Source organism: Chelon labrosus (assembly GCF_963514085.1).
Source record: "Chelon labrosus genome assembly, chromosome: 13".
Taxonomy (NCBI): Eukaryota; Metazoa; Chordata; class Actinopteri; order Mugiliformes; family Mugilidae; genus Chelon; species Chelon labrosus.
The window spans coordinates 15,041,336-15,064,817 of NC_140346.1; the positions used below are offsets into that span (position 1 = coordinate 15,041,336).

At 42.1% G+C, this 23,482-nt stretch overlaps 1 protein-coding gene across 1 annotated transcript in view; it reads left to right on the forward strand.

Moving 5' to 3' along the window:
• Positions 1–13,901: 13,901 nt before the first annotated feature.
• Positions 13,902–23,482, forward strand: part of vps53 (VPS53 subunit of GARP complex) — a 28,438-nt gene continuing 18,857 nt past the window's right edge. Inside the window, exons 1-4 of the mRNA XM_084558288.1 lie at positions 13,902–14,104; positions 14,443–14,523; positions 17,679–17,728; positions 17,818–17,884. Of these exons, the coding sequence (XP_084414414.1) occupies positions 14,018–14,104; positions 14,443–14,523; positions 17,679–17,728; positions 17,818–17,884 (285 nt within the window). The 5' untranslated portion in view covers positions 13,902–14,017. The remainder of the gene's footprint in view (positions 14,105–14,442; positions 14,524–17,678; positions 17,729–17,817; positions 17,885–23,482) is intronic.

Sequence of the window (23,482 nt, forward strand, 5' to 3'; positions counted from 1 at the left end):
CCCAATAAAATGGCATAAATATACATAAAAGATGTAAATATAATTCATTTTACTCACCAGAACTTGATAAAAAATTTAGAGTTCTCCTTGGAGCCTGACAGCTAAGGGTAGCACTCATAGTTGCTGACCTGAATGTGTTGGACACACCCTTACCGGTCTGGTCAGTCTAGTTAGCTCGGGGATTGGGCGGCCTTTCCTCACAATATCCAGCTTTTCCTGGAAAGTCCGCTGTGAAAATGTCCTTCTAAGAAGATCTGCAACCAAATCGATAGGCTCTCTTCCTTCCGCCATCATGGATTCAAAAAATAGCTCGAAAACGTTAACGGGGGCGATTTGCTTGTGCAGCTCATAACAGATGCATATCAATCGCTAGATCGGCTTAAACTGTCTAATGAGAGGACGGAAAAACGCTGATGCTACCATAGACCACCGAGAAGGCCGAAGAAAACAAACTTGAAATGTGATTCTTTAAAGGAATAGTGTCATTATACTGTATTTCAAGCTGAGAGACAGACAAGCCATAAAAAGGAAAGCATAGGCTATTGGGACTAATTTAATAAAATATTAAAACATAAGTCAGTGGAACCACCACTGATGGCCCACCACTGTATTCATGTCATTATCAAACACATTTTCCTCTTATTTCCTATTTACTCTTGGCTTCTCTTGGCCTTAATCATGTGAGTTTCAGATGGGCACCCTCCAGAGATGTTCTAAAATAAAAAAATAAAAAAAGACTTTCCACCACTCTGTTTGAACTGAAGAATCATCAAATCTCTCTCTTTTTTCATCTGGAATGCCAGAAACTTTTCTTGGACTCTTCTTTTTGCTTCATCTTTCCAGATGGTTAGCCACCATACTCCCAGTTGCTGCAGACTCCTCTGTCTCAGCCGCTACAATTGCTCCCCTCACCAATTCTGGATCGGCCAAGACAATTCACGGCAACTCAGAAACCTAATTTGCCATTAATTCCAGAAGTGGATTTTCTTCAGGGTCCCACAAATCCGGTCTGATGAAGTGTGAGTTTGCCTGTGTGTCCCTGCAACAGCTTGAGGGCAGTTTTATCTGGCATCAGAAACAGATGAGTTCAGTGAGCTAATTACACGGCTGTAATATACTCATCAATATTAACAGGTAATCACAGTCTTAACATGTTCAGAGAAGAGGAGAAGAGAAGAGACAAGAAAAGAAAAGAAAAGAAAAGAAGAGAGTGGAATAACAGTATGCATGTTTAGTAAGGATTTAAAGTGGCTCCCGTAGGACTCAGAAACAACCCAATTAATTTGTTCAAGTCCCCATGAAATAGTTACCGGAGTGATATTTGTTTTTGCAGTTTTACCCTTTTTCTGGATAAAGGGACATGGGTCAGCTCTAATGGCCTGAGCTGGCATCATACATACGTAGACAGATGTTTGAGCAGTACTGCAGGTGAAGGAGAGACGCAGGAGGAGGGACGTGACAATTCAAGAAAGTGTTTAAATTAGTGTACACCCCCAAGTGCAGGATGACTCATAAATGTTTTTACGATGTTTTTCAAGAAATGACAGGTAAGAATACCTTCAAAACGACATTGTTTTGTCATTGTTGGGTCAGATATACGTATATGTATGTATGGTGCCTGTCATATATAATAAATATGTACTAGCTAAACATTTATTTAATTATGGTTAGTTAAGGTCTAAATGATGGAGGAAATGTTGCTCAAAGCCAGCAATCCTACAACTAAACCTGCACTTCACTTTACAGTTATATCGATTTTGAAAAGACAATAGAGAGATTCTTTAGCCTGGAAGACAGCCCGATCTTTCCCCACACATTACATTTTTGTGGGATTGGTCTGGAGTAGCTCTGTTAGGAAGTGACTGTGCTAAAGCAAAGATCTGTCTGGCCAGTTGAATCGTTTAGCTTGGCTTTATTTCTATGATGGACAGAAGAGTAACAGTGACGTAATCATGCACGTCATCGGAGTGCCATAGAGTTAAATTTGGTTACAACAAAATGGCTATGGCTGGTTGGAGGACAATCCAACTGTGTGCGGAGGTAATTTAATCTGGTACTTTGGTAATGTTATCTTTGTATTGGTAAAAAAAAAAAAAGCCACATAATTAAGTCCAAATGGCGTGTTACCAGATTCGTACTCTAATAAGAGTTGAGACTGGCTATGTAATGGTAACACTGAGAGGCATGCAAGTAAAAAATATATATATATGACTACATGAGCTGGAAATGACTATCCCCTGATGTTTGAATGATTTTTTTTTAAAGTTTAAATAAAAAATCAGCTCGTGTGTTTTCTGTCTTCTCTTAAACCCTCTTTGATTTCTTTCTTGTTTTCATCTGGCCTCACATGTGATGCATTTTCTCAAGCTCTCCTCTCCGCTCTATATCATCTCATATGTCTGATTCTCTGTCTGAACTCCATGAAAGGAACGTCAGCACAGAAAAAGAACACAAGATGAAATCACTAATACGTTAGTTTGTGGACACCACAGCTGCATTTTGTAATGGCAGTGTTAAAAGTGAAACGATAGCATGACCCAAAAACAAAAACAAAAAAAGATTCAGGGAGGAAAAACTGTTGGAATATTTTTTTCTAAAAGAGAGGAAGAAAGAAGAGAGGGAACAGAGAGTATCTCCCAGAGAGACAGACTGAAATAGAGCAACATAATCATGCATGTAATTACCCTGTTGATTTCTCTGACAGACATTGAAATTAAGATTGAGGGAGCGAGAGAAAGAAAGATTGAGATAGCAAGAGACATTACTGTACGCTACCATCCTGTGTTCTGCTGCTATTATTGCCACTACAGGATCTTCCGTGCTCTGATTAGTACTACACATCCTGGCTCAAAGGGGCACAGAGACGCACACAAATATGTTCCAGGGGACATGCAAGAACCGACACACACACCTGTTCACCGTTTTCACCCACATGTGAATGCATGCACGCAAACACTCCCACAGGCAGGAAGAGAAAGAGGGAAATATTCTCCGTTTTTTCGTAGCACTTTTGAGCTTACTTATTTGAAATAGAAAGTAGAACTGACAAAAAGAGGGGGAATGAATCACAAAAGCAGGAAGTGTAAATATGCACACAGACACATGCAGATGGAGGGAGATTGGAGAGAAGCAAAAGGATTCATTTTAATGAAATAGAAATCGTTTCTGTTGTCACAGCAGAAAGAAGATTCGTGCCCATCCTGAATGTGATCTATGTTCTAACTCATCTGTTTCTCTTTAATTCTGATGTTCTGTCTCATTCTGCCTCATGCTTTAGTAAAGGAAATGGATTTCATTCCCGCTGTATGTCACGCCAGTCTGCGGAGAGGCTTTCTCTCACAAACAGCGTATTTGGTGTGACATGCCCTCCCTTAGATCCCAACATAATTTGTTTTCTGACTTATCGTCCCTCATGTAATTTATGATGCAGAGCGAAACAGGCAGAACATGAAATTATTGCTTTATGAACAGAGCTAGCTCTTCTTGATGTCATTGCTCTCTTTTTGAAATTAAAGTTCCATCAACGATGCATGACACTTTACTCTATCAGCATGTTGGTCAGAACCAAAGTTTTAGAGTTTCCTTGTAGTAAATGGAACTTAGTGTATGTGATATAAGTTTGTAAACTGCGCTATTTTCCCACTCACACAGGCAGCATCATCTTACTAATTTGGAGCCAGAGTCTGCACAGTACGGTCCGAGAGTGGAGCCACGCGGAGCCGCAACATCGATGACCCGACCCCACATCCGCCAGACTCACTCACGTTTTCATTTAAAGGAGAATTACCGTTTTTTACAACCTGGACCTTGTTTCTGCCATAAAATGCGATAGTTTACTCACCCATATAACTTTGATGTTATTTGGAGTCATTCGGAAGGTATTTAGATCCAGTGGAGCGCCGCATATATCCATATAGTGGGAGTGACTAGTGACGCAGTCCCTAAATAATGCAAAAATAAATTATCTGCCGCGAAACTCGTTTATTATATTTTGTTATGATACGCTAGTGCTATTCCCAGTTGAGTCTGGAGCAGCAGATTGGAGTAGCAGGTTGTTGTTCTTTGGCCAGATGTTCTTCTCTCTGCCTCCGCATCCTCCTTCCAAAGAGCTCCTAATCCGTATACTCTGGCTCAAGACAGTAAGGACGTCCATCATAAACAAAGTCGTCGTCCACAACCTCAGGATCGGAAAAATATTCAGCCATGTTGCAAAAAACTAACAGTAGCAAATTACAGGTAAACAAACCGACCGTCGCGGGATGACATCACCACCACATCACACCAGGTCAGAGGTTAGTAGGTCAATCTGCAGACCCCGGATGATGAATACAGGTAACTCTCTGGACTCAGCGGGGAATAGCACTAGCGTATCATAACGTAGATAATGCGTTATTTAGAGGCTGCGTTTCGGTGCCCCAGTCACTCCCACTATACGGATATACGTGGCACTCCGCTTGATATAAGTATCTTCCAAACAACTCCAAATGACGCCAAAGTTATATGGGTGAGTAAACGATAGTACTTTATGCCAGAAACAAGGTCCAGGTTGTGAAAAACGGTAATTCCCCTTTAATTAATACTGCGCTCTGTTCTACCTTCACCAGTTACAAGGAAATGTTGGATTATGCACTGTACTTATTTTTTTTAAAAAATATTTTTTTTCAACTCTCACAGTCCCACAGGACTGCTTTACGGAGCATTTGGCATGGCAACTGGTAGTTGCCCTTATGTCTCATCCTGTTTCTATAGCGTCAAATAACTAACTAAAACAAAACTTATCCAGAAAATTGACACTTAAACATGAATCAGTATTATATTAATTACCTAAAATGACTGAAACCATCCTTGAAAAAAATATATTTGACGTGTATTTTAGTGTTTTAGTGTGGCTCAAGTCCCATCTGCTAACATGGAGCTTATGACCTATACTGCAGCCAGCCACCAGGGGGAGCTCTACTTCCTTTGGCTTCACTTTGGAGGAGTAGTTCCACCATCCATCTTTATACAGTCTATGCCTCAACTGCGTTGCCTCGAAGTTGAGATTAGTTCAACTCTGAACCTGTCCACTTTGTGTCAGCAAAGTTTTTCTTTGTTTTGTTTTTTTCTGTCATCCTTACAACTTAAGCTTAATTTCTTTTACGTTCCACAGTCTCTAGTCACCACACCCCTGCTAGTCGCTTCCAGTGTGCATGCCCTTTTAGCCTGAAATATTTAATCCCACTACTGGGACACTGAGGAAACTCTGCATTACTGTTATAGCTTGGTGTCATTTTTGGATTTTTATCCATGTGCTTTTAAAAAAAAAAAAAAAATACTTTGAGGAATGAGAAGCAGTTCTAAACTTTGACCTTCATTATTTTACACACACACACAATACACACTCCCGATTCTAACAGGTCGTTAAAAAAAAAAACCCAAGGTCACTCCCGCCCGCCATCTTGGACATGCCAACCCCTCAGGCGACCATGCAAGCAAGTTTATTAAATGGACCATCTGTCACTGCAGATACACACTCGCACGCATCCCTAGCACAACTCACACACGTGCACAAACATAAACGCTTATAATTATGCACGGACACACACACAGAGAAATTAGTGTACAAAGACCCACAAGAGGAAGGTGTTAATTTGGGTCTTTAAGGTTCAGGAGGTTTTTCTGTTTTATGTCTCTCATTTGGACACGCAGCATAGAGATGCAAGGCTAGGCCAAATAAAATATGCATGGAAATCAGCATGCACACGTTCTGCATGTGGACTGAACTTTCCATTATAAATATACCTCGTTCTGGTAGGGTGGAAGGGGGCGGTGGCGGAGCTTGACCTGGGGGGGCGGGCGGGGGATAGCCGGGGATAGTTACCACGGACCCACCTCTTGGTGGCCTGGTCCCGGTATTGTGGTAGCGTGCGGTGGTTGGGGGACTACTTGGGGAGGGGGGGGGGGCGGTGGGGTGGGGCTCTGTCTTGGTGCTTGTCTGGCCGGTGCTGGCGGGGGGTTGTAGGGCCCTGGGGGATGGGTGTGGCTGAGAGTAAGCTGAGTGCACGGAATGAGTGGGAGAACCTGGTGGAGGGAGCGAATGAGGGAGGAAATGAGAGGAGGGATGAGTGGGATGGATGGAAGTGTATGAGTGAGTGGGTGTGCAAATAGCTGGCGGGGGAGGGCTGGGTGGGAGGAAGGGAGGGGGGGAGGGGGTGGGTGCTGCCGGGGTCCCTGGGCGTGTGGCCTGGGCGCGGGGGCGGGTGCTGGCCCATCCCGGGCGGCTGTCTGGGGCGGCCTGGTCCTTGTGGGCGTCGGCTGGGCCTCGTGTCTGGTGGGGGTGGGGGGTGCTGCCCTCGGGCTCGGGGGGCCGTGGACCCTGCTTCGTGCCTGTCCCGGGTGGCCGGTTGCCTGGGGAGGTCGGTGGCTGCCTCTCTTGGGCCGCCGGGGCCTGCTCGCCGTGGCTTGGGGGGGGGTTCTGGCCGGGGGCCTCCTATGCCACCATCTGGATGGAGGCATGTCCCTCTGTGGTGAGGTGATGGGGACACGCACCCTGGGGTTGCTGCTGGTGGTCAGGGCCCTGGGGCTTCCTGTCTATCCTCTGCTCTCCCTGGGGGAATGGTTGCACCATCACAGCCATCTTTAAGCCATCTTTAAACACTCTTCACCCTCATTCTGCATGGTGACACAGTCACTGCATCCTCTGGTGAACATTTAAACCGTGTATACAAACCGTGAACATTAAGGACTACTGTGGTTTAGTTATCTGCTGTGTTATACAAACATGTATGTGTGGACTTAAATACGAGTGTATGAAACTTTTGTGCCATGGTTGCTATGTACTCCAATGTAATCTTTCTCTGTGATCTTTCTCTTTTGTGTGCCTTTCAGTATTGTCAGCTTGCTCTCCGGCCGAGGCCGGGCGATGTTCTTTGTTGTGTTTCTCAACAGGTGTAGCAGTTGCTGCGTGGCGTATCGCTTTTTTTTTTTTTATTTTTTATTTTTTCTCTCTTCTCTCCACCCCCCCTTTCAACTCTATCTATCTTCTCTTCACTTTCTCTCTCCCTGTCAGGTTCGGCAATATTATGTAAAGGTCCATCCATCAACATGTATAAATAATAAAATTTAAATAAGTTTAACTTCGATTATCAAGAGGAGCCTTATCATCCATAAAGCTCCCCTTGGCAAAACAAAATTTGCTCAGCACAATATAATGAACAGACCATTATTCTGCTTGTTTCGATGCTGGACAGGAAAAAAATAAATAAATAAATAAATAAATAAATAAATATATTTTATGTGTGACTGATTAGCCACACAATGAGAAATACGTGAAATACTAGGCTCCTGTGTCAAATCAGTTTTAAAAATACAAGAACTTTGATAATAATGATGGACCTGAATACTAAGTATAAATTACAGGATCCCTGCTTTCAGCCAGTTTGTTTTATAGCATCCAAAAGCCATGCATGCTAACCTTTCCCTTAGCATTTCCACGCTTTAATTAGCGTGAAGTTGAAATTAAAATTCTTCTGCAGAAATCATTTTGTGCTACAGTCCAAACTACGTAATTGAACTTGGTTATGCAAATTTAATTAAAAGTAATAATTAATTCAACTCATCTGTTGTTGTGAGCTAAAATGTTGTCCCCATGTTCCTGTCAAAACTACAGTTTACATGAGTAATTAAATCATTTGTATCGCAGGGCGCACCCCCGTATCTGCAAACAAATGAACGCAATCATTTTGAATTTACCTGCCACTGTGACAATTACAACAACAAAATCCATGTGGCTGGTTCAGTTTAAGAGTTAAAATTAACCTTCACCCCCCTTCTCCTTTATTCCGTCGGCTTTGAGACAAATAAGACTCTAAATCCGCTGCGACACATAATCTCGGGTAAATGCGATGATTGCGGTGCTCTTTAAACCTTCATATCAAATTTAACCTTGACATTTAGATCTGCATGTTAATTTTTTTAACACTAAAGGGAGGGTTAAAACCATACGCCCCTGTTATGCTTAGAGTCACACAGAGCAGGTGAGGAGCACGCGGGAATAACGGCCGACGAATGAGATTTCCAGATAACATTTATCTTGTGCGCTCGGGCTGTCGTGATTTCAAATGTTCTGCGGTTGATTATCAAAGTATGTAATCAAATAGCACCAAACTCTGTCTTCATTTTCTTTTATATTCCATGTACCTCATGGCAACAATTCTACAAGATAGAAAGTGAACCTTTCCTCCAGGATTTTACCACATGTTAGCAAAATTTCTTTAATTCTTCTTTAATTTGACTCGGATAGACTTTATTGATGCACAAGGGAAGTTGCACGGTCACAGTAGCTCAGTCTTGAAAACACTAGTAGAAAGAAAAAGCAACAACAATGGGTTCACAGAAGGAAGAAAAAAGAGAAAATACGAGCACAGGCGAAAATATACCCTTGATTTGTACGAATCTACTAGAAATACACTATATACGTATATTAATGATAGCACGTACACACTGCATTTTGATTCTATCCAATCTGACATCACATTAATTTCCAGGTGAGTGGTGGAGAGAAAAAAGTCCTCACATGTCAAGTGCTGCGTGTTCAGTTGATCAGTTTTCATGCTTAATCTGAAAGCTGTCTGTTGGCCGCTTGAAGATTGACTTGGAGCACCAAGCATGTAACACTGCCAGTCTTGGATCTCAGGGTTTTTCCTCCTCTGCAGCAGCTCTCCACTCGGGCTCCGTATCGGCCGTGGATTGCTTGTGGATTGTTTGCTCCATGCTGTTTTCCTGTCTTTCACGCATTGTGATTCATGCACTGTGATCACCTCGGAAAGGCCAGAGAAGCGGTTTAGATCCCGAGAACTGGCCGCAGTCTCATCTGACTGTCAGCAGGAGTCTCCCATGAGCCCGTGGCTTGGGAAATCTCCCAGCAATATTGCAGGTAATAAAAGTGAGTGTTGGGGATGATATTTATCACATACGCTTGCAACTTTAAGGTCACTGTACATATGGTGGGTTTTATGTCCTTCGTCGGGTTGTTTCTAGAGGCAAATGAGTGGGCAGACTGTGAGTGGATACAGTTTTTTATTTTTTTTTTTCACTAACAAAGACCAGGCCTTAATTGATGGAAGGACGTTTATTGGTAGACACCGCTTCAGGGATAACGATAGAGAGATGAAAGGAGTAGAAAGGAAATGATGAGCGGGGTAGAATACGGAGATAGATGATGGTCTTCAGACGCGCAGGAACCCAGAGAGTTAGACTCAGGGTTGGGGCACGTCTCAGAAGATTTTGCCTACTTGTCAACCCTAGCTCCTGTAATGAATGGAGGAAGAGGAATCGAAGAAAAGAGAGGGCTAGAGAGAAGAGGTGTTGAGGACTGAGACGAACAGAAATAGAGGGGTAAGGCACACATTTATAGGGAAATAGAGAAATAGAACGACATGAGGCACGGCCTTGTTCCCGAACCGAAGTTATGATAATTATTCAGAACTATAATAATACACCAATCAGGCTTAACATTATGACCACCTACCTAATATTGTGTAGGCCTCCTTTGTGCCTCCAAAGGTTGTCCTGTGGTGTCTGTCAACAGAATGTTGTTAGTGGGGCCTTTGGGTCCTATGGGTTGAGGGGAGGGGCCTCTGTGGATCAGTCTTGTTCCAGTGCATCCCACAGATCTTTGATCAGTTTGGGATCTAGTGAATTTGGAGGCCAGGTCAACACCTTGTGCTGTTTTTTTTTTTTTTTTTTTTTTTAGTTGTTCCTAAACCATTTTAGCATGTGCCTGTGTCAGGCTGCATCTTCAAGGAGTGTCATTGCTATGGGCCAGGGGTGCCTGGTCTGGTCTATGTGGGTGATACATGTCTAAGGAACATCCACACGAGGTCCAAGAGTTTCCCAGCAGACCACTGTGCTGTCAAAAGATGGTCAATGTTATTTACTTCGCCTGTCAGTGGTCATAATGTTGTGGGTGATCGGTCTATTTAATCATGGCGTGTTACCTCAGTGTCACAGAACTACAAGTTTTCAGTAGATCAGAGCTCTTAGCACACTTGTTCTCTGCTCTTGGTGAGGTGTCTTTGCAGAGCAGATGACGCCATGTGAGTCCACATGCTCTTAATTTCTGTGATACTACCTTCCTCGTTCTTGTCAAGTTTTGGCTGCCGCTGCAAAGCACAGGGAGCTTGAGGGATGTAATACTGTACTTAAAATACTTGAGACATCTGACAAGGTTTGGAAAGATCCCAAAAAACAGACGAGGTTTACTAGAGAGAGACGTCGCTTTATTGCATTTGCTGACATGGATGGATTGATGGATGTGATGGGATGGTGTAGCAAAGTGAATGTGGCTAAAATAGTTTTGCCCTTCTAATATGAAGTAACTCAATCTTAAGAACCACTTCTGGTCCTGTTCAGTTAGGCTGTGGGTTCAGATTTTGTAGCTGTTTTTTCAGCTGTCAGAGCCTCATGGAAAACTCGATGTGTGTGTGTGCACGGCTTATATGCCCTTTTTCTTACATTAACCGCATATTGAACAGGACAACGATGCTGAGCCGATGCAACCGACGCAGGAAATCCTGTCTTGCGGAACATCTTGGATTGGATGAGGGAAATTTGGTTCTGCTGACATCTTTGACCGCTTCCTCCTTTTCTTCCAGGAGTGGTTAAATCCTTGGAACACACTCCAAGCCGCGACTACCGGATCCTCTTGTATAACTTGCTTTTCCAGGGGAAAATGATGCCGGAATAGCCGACTTTGGAACACAGCTTACTTTCTGGAGGATGTAAGGAATGGTGACGACACAGCTGGTCTCAGGCCAGTGTTTGATATGTCAAACAGGTGGACACTTAAGTTACACTGCCCACTTTAATTTTTCCGCACCACTGTGCCGCTAACTTTAATTTTACATCATTGTATTGTAATGACGTGCACGGACACTTAGTTATGCTTGTAGTGTAATTGAAAATACGTGTTCAAACTCTGTATATACTGTTATTTAGATATTAAGAATCAATTTTTCTTGTAGGTGCTCTATATCTTGACCTCTTCATGGTGCCTGACAGATTGGTCACATAAGTCCAAGACCTTGATGATGACTTCACCTCCATGACATCCACTAATCTCATCTGCCATTCTTTTTTTTTTTTTGTCTCCAGAGATTGAGATACACTTTGCCCTGCTGAACCACTTGTTTGTTTGTTTTTTTGTTTTGTTTTTTTTGCTTGACCTAAAGTCTCTCTGTACCCTTGAACACTGCCTGGCCAAGAGGACAGAAAAAAAGCTTTTACTCACAACAGTCCAGCAGTTTCAGCTCAGGCATTAGCAGCTAATGACTTTCGGCAAGCTATCAAAAACAACGTCTGGCTAATTAAGTGCTATCAAGCTTGCGCTTATCTACTCATTCTGTCTGCCCTGCCTTTTCCTATCTGAGTCCGAATGTTTCTTTTTATAGCAGTGGAAGAAAGTAACTAAGGGCATTTACTCAAATACTTGGATTCATTTCAATCTCAGTCACAATTCCTGGTTACTTTTTGTAATGTTTAACATCTCAGCCCTCTGTTGGCTTGTGGCCATGTTAGCATGCCCACATATTATTATTATTATCATTCCTCCTCTACATTTCTCAGCTGCTTTCATTTCGTGTAGCACCAAAGAGGTAAATCGTCGGATATTTCGCAAAAGGCAAAAATTATAGAAAATTCCACAATACATGAATACAGGTCTGTGTGTCGGAGATTTGTTTTCCACTCTTTCCCGTCCCATTAATCATCGAGTGACCTCTATAGTTTATCTTGTGAACCTTAAGGCGAGTCCTGACCTTTAGCTGGAAACCATAATTCAACAACCTAACAGAATACAAAACGGTTAAAATGAGCGTCACCTCAAATGGCCGCGATAATAAAACAGCTCTGAAGGATACATCAGTATAAAACAAAAACCCATCAGAATACGTACTTTAAAGGAACAGTTCAACATTTTGGGAAACTCTTTCTTGACAAGAACTGCACGAGCAGATTGATCTCTGTATGGTAGACACGTACCTGCAGGCAGGAGGGGAAAAAAAAACTAGCCTGACTCAGGTCAATATGCTAAGCTAGGCTGATCGGCTCCTGGCTTCAGGTCTATATTGACCGCGAAGATGTGTGTGAGGCATTGATCTTCTTATCTAACACTAACCAAGAATGCAAATAAGTGTACTTCCATCTATCGCAAAGTGTCAGACTTTTCCTTTGAGATGTTTACTTTCAGTGGAGCAGTTTTACATTGTTGTATTGTTATATATGTAAAAGATCTTAATGCTTGTCTCTCCACTGATGGAAACTCTTCAGTGGTCTGTCCATCAAAAGCACACGCTTTCATTTTATGTCTATCCCATTGTCATATCACAGTTAAATGTATGCTCATACATGCACACACGCCAGCATGCACACATTGACTGTCACCGTCAGTTGTGACCCCCGTGAGTCAAGAAACGTGATGTGTTTCCTCAGAGGGGTGGGTGGGGTGATCTTGCTCTTCCATACCAATAGAACAGTTGCTTCCCTCATTGCCTTTCTTTTGTCGCCCCTTGTATTCCCCTCTCCTTCTCCCTTGCCTCTCAAAACTACTTTGTTAATGGATTTTTGCAACTTTGTCCTATAATGTCATTCATTTCACGTTTCCTCAATTACATATATTTGGTTTCAGCTATAAAAACGAAGCCACATGAAGGTTATCTCATCCAGAGTGTGGCGTTATTACATCTGATCACCTCATTTCTTTTTCTAATTTCTTCTTCTTCTTCTTCTCCCATCCCTATTGATTTTCAGTCATATAATAACATTAAACCTGATACCCGCTCTGTTCTTTGATACTTTGTCTTCTTTTTTCTTTTCTTTTATCGCCACTCCACCACTTTCCGTCTCTCCTCTCGCTTGTTCTTTTCCTCTGGGATGTTATTCAAATATACTAAAAGCTCTCTAATGAACAGAAACAGGAGAGCACAATGCCTGGAAGCTGGATCTTATGGGAGCGTGTCCATCTGTGTGTACGTGTGTGTTGCAGCTTCTTGTAACAGCAGGAGGCACTGCTGCTCTTTAAATGACAACGTGTGCTAGAGATGACCGCAATATGTTACTGTAGCGGGAGGTCTGTTTCTCCATATAGGAGGTGTGATGTGGGCAGTTTTAATAAATCTAAAACAAGAAGGAGCAGGCATATTGCCCACTGGATCATATTACAAGTCAAGGCGGACCAAGATCAGAGCTGAGCTATGAGGAGATTTAAAGACTTGTGGAAGGCAGACGATGTGGGAAGAGGTTGTAAGGCTGTGTAAAATTTAATTAGAATATGAGAAGGGATTTTCCTCACCTCAGCTCATGCGAGGCTTCACGGGATGGGGATGGGCCAAAAAAGGAAGGGCTTTATCGACCCATATTTGATGGCATTTCTCTTTATTTGTGAGGATCTCCGTAAATATACACAGACACCAGTGCAGTCAGGAGAAATGACTGGAAATTGTGGTGCCTCCTCCTAAAAGTGAACTGCTCTCTGTGCCAGTCAGAAATCACTATCATGTGAAGCCAGAGGTGATCCATAAACAACAACAACAGATACAGTTCTGTTGTCAGCTGCTTCACAAATAGCTGTGGAGATTCACTTTAAAAAAATAAAAAATTTAAAAAATTGTTATATCCTATGACTGTGGCTCCACTTCTTGTATTGGCATGAATGATGGATTTGTGTTACCTTATCTATGACAAAATAAATGTTTGCCAATTCCAGTTTAAAGTCACATCGCTTACTGCCTCCCCAAAATAATCATCTATGGTGAAACATTTTCTGTATTTATTATTTTCTTGGATCATTCATATCAACTTTGAAGGAAATAAAGGGTGTGAGTCAAGATAAAACCATTAACCAGTTGCAGACAGAAAAGGGGTGCAGGGGAGAACGACGTCCTTAAATGCAACGGTTCCCGTCACGTCATGTGACCAGTATCCCAGAATCCTCCTCACCAGGAAGTGGAATGCCGGAGAGGTCTCTGGTTTTGTTTTGACGATGATGGAGGAAGAAGAATTTGAATTTGCAGAAGACTTGGAGGCTATTTTGCATCTAACGCCAGAGGTGCAGCTAGCCATTGAACAGGTAGGGACTTAACCTCGTCGTTACAGTCTTCTTTCTAATAAAAATAAATGTTGTTATTGCTGCCAACTCGTCGACAGCTGTTAGCATGCTAACCCATCATTCGGTGACTCACTGGATGTGACACTTACGAATCACAACTTCTAACTGTAAAACACGTAATTATCCGCTACGCTATGTTAATATATTATACACACGGCTCATTTAACAACCATGTTTAAATTATCAGCCGGCTAGACCCGACGATACAGGCAACACTAGGCTGCATGTTGGAGTCATCACACAGTATTCAGGATAACGTCGCCAGACATCTCAAACGTATTTTTTCTTTTGTGTGCAAGGTTTTCCCCAGCCAAGACCCACTGGACAGAGCAGACTTCAATGCAGTGGAATACATCAACACACTTTTCCCCACCGAGCAGGTACAGTGAAGTCATAAAGAAACGTCTGGCTCTCATTGTCACAATTATTATACACCGATGAGCCACAACATTAAAACCACTGACAGGAGAAGTAAATAACATTGGCCATCCTGTGACATTGCAATGTTTGTAGGGAAACTTTTGGACCTGGCATTCATGTGAATGTTACTTAATAATAATAATACCTTTATTTATATAGCACCTTTTAAAAACAACGTTTACAAAGTGCTTTAACATTCAAGCGTGAATAAAATACTCAGGCAAGCTAAAACAACCAACAATATGTGAGAAGACAATAAAAGCAATTAAAAGTTAAGTTACATAAACAACCACATAACAAAATTAATAAATATAAATAAAATAAAATAAAACACAGTAAAATAGAATGGCTTAATTCAAGTTAAAAGTTAAAAAGAAAGTTAAAACGACAAACCTCACATAAAAGCAAGTCTATAAAAATGAGTTTTAAGTAGTGATTTAAAAGAATTCACTGACTGTGCAAGCCTTATGTCCTCAGGCAGGGCGTTCCAAAGTCGAGGGGCCGTGATGGCAAACGCTCGGTCAATACATGTCTACTTAGACATGTAGACATGTATTACTCACCTACACCAGACCAGGCACCCCCACCCCATATCAATGACACTCCTTGATGGCAGCAGCCATCCCCAGCAGGATGCAGCCTGACACAGTTACACACACAAAAACACTTAAGGAACAACTAAAAAAAAACGTGAAAAACAGCACAAGGTGTTGACCTGGCCTCCAAATTCACTAGATCCCAAACTGATCAAGTGTCTGTAGGAACAAGCCTGATCCACAGAGGTCCCTCTCCTCAGCCCATACTACCTAAAGTCCCCCACTAACAACATCCTGTTGCCAGACACGACAGGACACCCTCAGAAGGTCCATGTCTATTCTCTGATGAGTCACAACTGTTTTGGAGGCACAGGGGAGACCTACACAATATTAGGTTATAATGTTATGCCTGATCGGTGTATGTATACATGTCCGTATATTATGGCACAGCCATGGACTGCATGGTTTGTTAGTGCAGAGACACTAACAAACCATACAGACCAGTCCTGCAGGATTATTTGTGTGTTACATATAAATAAAACTCATTATTCACAGTAGACATTGAGCTTTGTCACAGTATAAAAAGCAAAGGTGTTGGTATAATGTATCGTAAACAGTTCCCCAATAACCACTTGTAAATGGTTGTATTTATGTAGCACGTTTCTCCCTATTGATACTCAAAGGGGTTTGGTATATTTTGCTCAAGAACACAAGATGAAATCACTAATACGTTAGTTTGTGGACACCACAGCTGCATTTTGTAATGGCAGTGTTAAAAGTGAAACGATAGCATGACCCTGAACGTTTAGGTTCCAAGCCTCAGAAAAAGGTTAACATACCATCATCTACACAGTTGTTGTTATTTTGCTGTTATGTACCTTACTGTACATATTTGTTGGGCTCAGGTCATTCACATAGGAAACTGTGACACAGTATCCCGTGTACAACCACCTATTTACAAATCTCGGACTCTTAGCCCCACAGAATCTGCAGCAACTAATACAATTTATTTATGCTATTTCTACTTTGACATGTCATAATGTTTAGTTGTGTTGTTATGTGTATAGATTGTGTCTGCATCATTGACCATGTTTACATGGTTTTTGAAGTATCCCGTTTTTGTGTTTGTCCATGTAAACACCATATCCCGAATTCAGAAATCGGGATATGCTCATTTCCCGATTTCAAGAAACCCGGTTTTGCTACCTGGAGTACTCCGATAGAAGCCGGGATACTGGAGCATGTATACACCTTATCCCGACTTCTGACGGCTGCCCTGTCTGCGCAGACGCGAGTGACGCCAAGTGACGCACTAGATATACAAACAACTTCTCACTTTTGCAGCGACGAAGGGACAGAATTTTCCCTTAAAGTGATGAAAGAACTAAACATAACGACGTGTTTAGATGGCAGAAAACACAAAAATGCTGATGTATTCAAATCTGTTGCGGAAAAGCAACGTGACGCTGGTTTTCCACCTCGCTCCGTTGAACAAGTTAGGTCGTGTTGGAAAACATTGAAAAAGACGTGAAACACGCATGCGCAGATAGGATACAGTGATCGGAAAACGGGTTACTGGTATTTATCATGTATACGGGGATATGAATAACCGGGTTTCTTTGTGTTCCATGTAAACACCATATCCCGGATATGCTCAAAGCCGGGATAAGCCTCAAAATCGGGATACTAAAGACCATGTAAACGCAGTCATTGACAATATGCTGTATATTACTTACTCTATATGGATAAAAGCGTATGCACCCCAATATATCACAAACATTTGAAGTACTTCTAAATTGTATCAACTCAGCAAAAAATGGTCCGTAAGTTTAAGCACATGGTGTTTAATTTAATGTGTGAAATTAAATACAAACATGACTACACTGAAAGTATGGGCTCAAAATGCTGTGTCAATGCAACAAAAAGGGAGTGCACATCCTATATCTATTACCTTAATTTTCCAAGGTTATTACAGTATAATAACTTCAATTTCCATTTAAGGCTATTTGCATGAATGACATTTTAAAGAACCTGTATAAACCAGTTTTCTCAGTTTTGGACTTTATTGTGTCCGTTGTGGCTTCACATGGATGCCTTAACAAGAAGTAAGAAATCTGAGACATCTGAATGATGTTTTGGTGATTCAGACAATGAAAAGCGTTCAAGAAGATAACTTAAGTTCACAAACAAAACAGGATTTTTAATTATTATTAATACTCAGTGTAAGAGTATGAGTACATAATCGTTATTGATATAATACTCAATGTCATCATTTGTATGCCATACATGTGTATCTACATATTATTCCTTCTCCATGAGGGGTCACTGTAACTCTTTAGTTTGTGCTTATACAGAATATGTAGAAGGGCTTATAGCTGTAGATGCCTATAACATCAACTGTATTGTATGGTCTTGACTTTACTGCTCCTTTTTATGCTCTGAGATGCTTGTATATATATTTCTCTTAAGAGTCAGTATAGGTTTAACACTAAAACAGCAAGATAAGGTGTGTATATATTGTAATATATGAGGTGTTTCTTTCTTGTTTCCCTGATTGTGTACTTCTGTGTACTTCTCAGTCTTTGGCTAATATTGATGATGTGGTGAACAAGATTCGGCTGAAGATTCGGTGAGTAAATTTAACAATTTGCAATACTTTCTTTCTTTGTATTTTAACCTCAGTGTGAACGAAGTTTTATTTTGTGTCACATCTGACAGACGTCTGGATGACGACATCAGGACGGTGGTGAGAGGCCAGACCAATGTGGGCCAGGATGGGAGACAGGTAAGCTGAGCTGCACGTCATGAAGGAACATACTGAAGTAGTTAGACAGTAATGAATGGGCTAGATTGTGTTTCTTATCTTTCTGGTAATATGGCCAGATAAAACACATCGCTTTAGTTCTACTGGGGTATCAGATTTAAATTTAAAAGAGAATAATTTAGTTTTGTTGATGGCAGCGATATCAGAATATTTATTCTGGACTGTGGAATTGTCTCCAAAGATGGTTTGATATGTGTGTTGGTCTATGAAAGAAAACAACTTATTTCTCACAGACCGTGAGGTCTTTATATCTATTAACATATATTATATACTTAATTATCAGTTCTGTTTAAATCTGAGGATTTATTCTTAAATTATAATAGTGCTATTGGTTGCAGCCAACCCAGAAAACCAGGGTCCTCCTCCTCCTCTTTCCCTGCTCTTGCCTCTCACCATACTGCTTCCATGGAAAAGGACAAGATGACTCAGATCCATTCCCGCAGCTCAAACTGCCCCTCTTTACGGAAAACACGTCTGTGAAATAGATTCCCGTATGTAAATACTTAGATTTCTTTAAAACCTTTTTCACTTCTCTTGTGGTACAATGAAGGAAAAAAACAGCCCCTTCTTATTTAACCTCGCTCCTTGCTCTGTCAAGGAAGGGAATCTGACACCTGATGGGTGAGCCATGTGCCTTCAGACCAGTTGACATGATTAGGTGTGCATTGTCGTCGGTGTGTCTGGCCCGGTGGCCCTGTCTGTCCCAGCTAGCTACCGTTTGGTAGCGGAAACACTCCTAATCCCCTCCAGACCAATAACATTAAACAGTCACACACAATAATTTTAGTTTGTTTTTCCAACCCCACAGAGCCATTCCAACATTTCCAGGGGGAAAAAAAAAATCCTTTCTGCAGATGGAAAGACAGAGAGGTGTTCATTTCAAGAAGGCGACTGAAACATAGAAACATAGACCTCAGTAGAATAAAACCAACGCGACCAGCAATTTATTTTTGTCTGCTGTTGACTAAACCCACTCGCTAGGCTGAATGCAGTCTCATAATGAAATCCAAGATGGTAGAATGATGGAGGGAGCAAGTTAGGGAGAAAGAGAAGGTGGAGGAGGTCTGAGGAATGACCTCCCTTGGGAATTTTTTTTTTTTCTGTCAGGAGTCAGACAGTGATATGCCTGCCGACTGGGTGTGTGGAAATGTGTCTTAGTGGTCAGACTCTTGTGGCTTGTTGAGCTGAAATATAGTGTGTCACTAGCTGTGCTATTTTTAATATGTTGTTATTGTTCTTGCTCACATTGTGTTGAATATATGCCTGAAGCTATGTTCGTCTCTCAGTTCTACAGCAGTTGTTAGAAATGCATTATTTTTTTTTTGTAAAGATTTAATGTTTAAAATAAAGGAGGTAAGGTGATCAGACAAGGTGATTCCAGGCTGGAAATCACGCAAAGGTCAGTGTAATCACATTAAAGTTTGGTTTATGCTCCTGAAATGGATCCAGCCTATGCAGGTGTTGTACTCCACTGTACGCAGTTAGTGTGCTGGCGACATACACACACACCAAAATTGTGTTGCTGGCAAGTCAGCTGTGTTGAGTTTCTGTGTTTATGTAAGTTGGAGCTGAGAAAAGTTGAACAACAGTTTACTGAAATCACTGCAACTCAGGAAAGAGCGACGACGTCTGAGCAGAGGAAACACATTTTGGACCATTAACAGTTGTTGTTATCTTCATCGCTGTGATGTTAAATTACATTTCTGGGGGCGGGGGTGTACATCAAGCTATGACCAAGGCTATTGCATAGTTCCAACACAGATGCATAAATCTAGCTTAAGACATACACCGATCAGGCATAACATTATGACCATTGTGCGGGTCTCCCTTGTGCCTCCAAAACAGTTCTGACTCATCAGAGAATGGACATCGGTCTTCTGAGGGTGTCCTGTGGTGTCTGGCAACAGAATATTGTTAGTGGGGGCCTTTGGGTCCTATGGGTTGAGGAGAGGGACCTCTGTGGATCAGGCTTGTTCCAGTGCATCCTACAGATACTTGATCAGTTTGTTATATAGGGAGTTTGGAGGCCAGGTCAATCCTCCTGTTGGGGATGGCTGCTGCCATCAAGGAGTGTTATTGCTATGGGGTGGGGGTGCCTGGTCTGGTCTATGTGGGTGGCACATGTCTACACACATAACATCCACACAAATGCCAGGTCCCACGTTTTCCCAGCAGAACATTGTATTGCTACAAGATGGTCATTTTTATTAACTCCTCCTGTCAGTGGTTTTTATGTTTTGGCTGATTGGTTTAAAGCTTTAGACAGACGCATCCACACTCACAAACCCCGCTGGTGACAGTAGTAATGGCAGTCATACCTTATGCGGGGTTCAGTGGCCGAAACAAACGTGGTTACATGAAATATTAAACAGAAATGTTAACAGCTTTACCTGAATGGTTATGATCTTATAGTCACACCTGTAGACTGTATAAATATGGACAACGTCTCACCACTTCCTTGCATTGGCCAAACTGACGCTATTTTCCCGGGGATACGGGCAGCGCCATCTTGCGACTTTGGAGCCACTGTCTGCACAGTTACTGTCCAAGAGTGGAGCCACGCAGGTCCGCGGTATCGATGACCCGACCTCACTTCCGCTAGACTCACTTGCGTTTTCGTTCAGTTAATACTACGCTCTACTCTACCTCCACCAAATACAAGGAAATGTTAACTACCTAAAATGACACATACCATCCTTGAAAGAAAATTATTTCATGTGTATTTTAGTGTTTTAGTTTGGCCCAAGTCCCATCCGTTAACATGGAGCTTATGACCTATACTGCAGCCAGACACCAGTGAGAGCTCTACTTGCTTTGGCTTCACTTTGGTGGAGCAGTTCCGCCGTCCATCTTTGTACAGTCTATCACAACAGTACACACACACACACACACAGTATCTGTATGTGATTGTGGTCTGCCAACCTGTGACGGTTTCCTGCTGCATAACAGCCGCCAGTGCATCTTCTCTCCTGCCCCGTCGTCATGGCAGTGTGGATAATGCTTGCACACCTGCTCCACAGTCAGCTGTGTACAATAACCGAGTGCTAATGAAGAGGTTATTCAAAATGTATTCATTTTTTGGAGCGGGAATTAAGGATGTTAAATCATGTCGGTTTGAGTCCATTAGTGGAGGTGTCATTCGGAGAAGCTCATTAACAGCACCAAGCATTTGTTACCGTTTACTGCGTGCCATTCACACATTTTTGTTTGCACCCTGTGCCTGTGCTGCTTGCATGCTGGGCCAACCTGGCATTATCCTTAAGCATGTGCAATTTTTTTTTTTTCTTTCTTTTAGCAAATGTCGTAAATTTCATATAGTATGTCCAGTCTACGGCGTTGTGCAGTCTTCCTATAGAATCGCCTTAATGTAAATAGTTAATGTTAACTAAGAAACGGCTGTTCACAGCTTGATTTAGTTTCCATGCTTCCACCTCTGTCCTGCACTCTCTGAACTGTACTTTAAGTCTCATAATTTACAGTTTTGCAGTGTTATAACTTTCAGGTTTTTTTTTGCCTTTTAAAAAATCTGGGTCACACTGCAGATTCTTTGATTCTCTGCCTCAATAACTTTTTTAGTGCCATCTATTAAATCTGGCCGTTTCATCATCTGCAAACACCATCTTCGTATTTTTCCGGAACTGAATATGAAAAGAAAACGGAGAAAACAAGAATAATAGTAGCAGGAGCGTAGTACCCTGTTACTGTTTATGACAGAGCGGCTTTGATATCGTTTTCTGTCAGGCTCAGCTGTAACAAAACATTTAATGTGAGGAGTGATTTCCCAAGCTGCTCTCGTCTCTCTAAAGTGTCTCCCTAAAATGTTTACATCAAGCGTTGAGCTCAGGCAACGTTCCAACTGTTAAAATAGCACTGTTGGGTTGATCTGATTTATTTTATTTGGCCCCAAACTCAGAAGTACCATTTAATATGCCCTCTCCTTTAGAAAGCTGCGCTTAAGTCTGCCAGATGGAGAAGTTCATCTCGAGCATGTTCAAACAGTGAAAAGAATCTCCACGCTTCTTGTCTAAACTCTGTAATACAGAGTGTGTGTGCCATACAACATGTGCTGCTTATTGCTTGTTAGGGATACTTGTGCATGTTTGTGTGAGTGTGCAGATAACATCTCTGGCATGGAGGCGCCTGCTGGGCAGTGGTCTCTCTCAGCTTTCCTCAAGGCTAAATACAGGAAATGAGCGCTGGGAAGCGAGCCAGATTGACTCAGCTGACTGTGCATGAGCGACAATTGCAGCTTTGGACGTTCTGGACACTTCTACGCGGACTTTGTTTGCGCAAGTGCTCCTCCTGGGAACATCTTTAAAGAGTCTATGGCCCTCCCTTCCTTCCAACCTTCACATCAAATAGTAATCACTTAACCTGCCTTTATTTTTCCACCTGACAACCAAAGCCTGGCGTGACACATGAAAGGAAAGAAGGATGCGTGTAAGACAGAGGCAGACTTTGCTCATCTTGACTAGATTCTTACTTTCTGTCCTGCATCCATGGCAGGTTGTCTTGTTATAAATGTAAATGAACTTTTGGTTAGATTAAGAACACTTAGGTTAAAAGATTTTATAACCCGCTCATATGGTGTCATATTGACTTTGTGTCTCTCACCAGTCACTGGTCTTTGACGCCACTCAGAAGGGAAAATTAATCCTCTGCTGTCAGTGCAAGCTGTATTTCCGTTTGTGTGTGTGCACATGCACGCCTCTGTGTGTCTGCCAACCCACTGTCCACTTGTTTCTCGGAGGTGCTTGTAAAAGTGGTAAATTCCTTGCACAGCTGGTGCCGGCTGTTAGCATTCCTTGTGTGCATGTGTGTGTGCGCGAGGGAGTCCAAGTTGTGTCTGCGGTGCCGTCCCAGCATCGGGCCAAATGAAGCCAATTACACTGGCATCAAATGACAGCGCACAATCTCTGTTTAGGACCATCAAAGAGCAGCTGCCATGTCAGATGATGGGGAAATATTAGAATAGCACTTCAGCCATCTTGCAATTGTAACCGTCTAATCTAGCCTGGCTTTATAGGCTGTTAAATCTGCTAATGATCTCTTTAGCCTTTATACTGACATCGTCTGTGCAGAGCTTAGCCTTGAGGCCTGTGTGTCAACTCCAGACCCATCAGCGTCAGATATCTAAAGAGCTTGCCAATTAGACTCTCAATTAATATGTTTGACATTGCCCCCATTCTAGAGTTGGGAAAGGGCAATAGCAGGGTAATTTTTCACATGGACCCAAGCCAGTGGTGAGACCGGATAACAAAAAATATTCCTTGGAAATTTGACCTAGACAGGCAGAACCACAACTGACACACACACACACCCACACACACACACCCATACACATGCTGTGTTTTGCCCAACACCTGCTTCTTACAGCATTAGTAGAAGCACAGCCTACTTAATGCTACAAAATCTAACAGGAAGTTGATAAGTTATATTTGTGGCGGATAGATTTAATTAAATGCTCACTCAGAATGAAATCTGCCTTACAATTAACTGCTGACTAGGTTTCAATCTTCTCAACCCATGAGTTTGTGGGTTGCTCGAAGGGATGTCCCG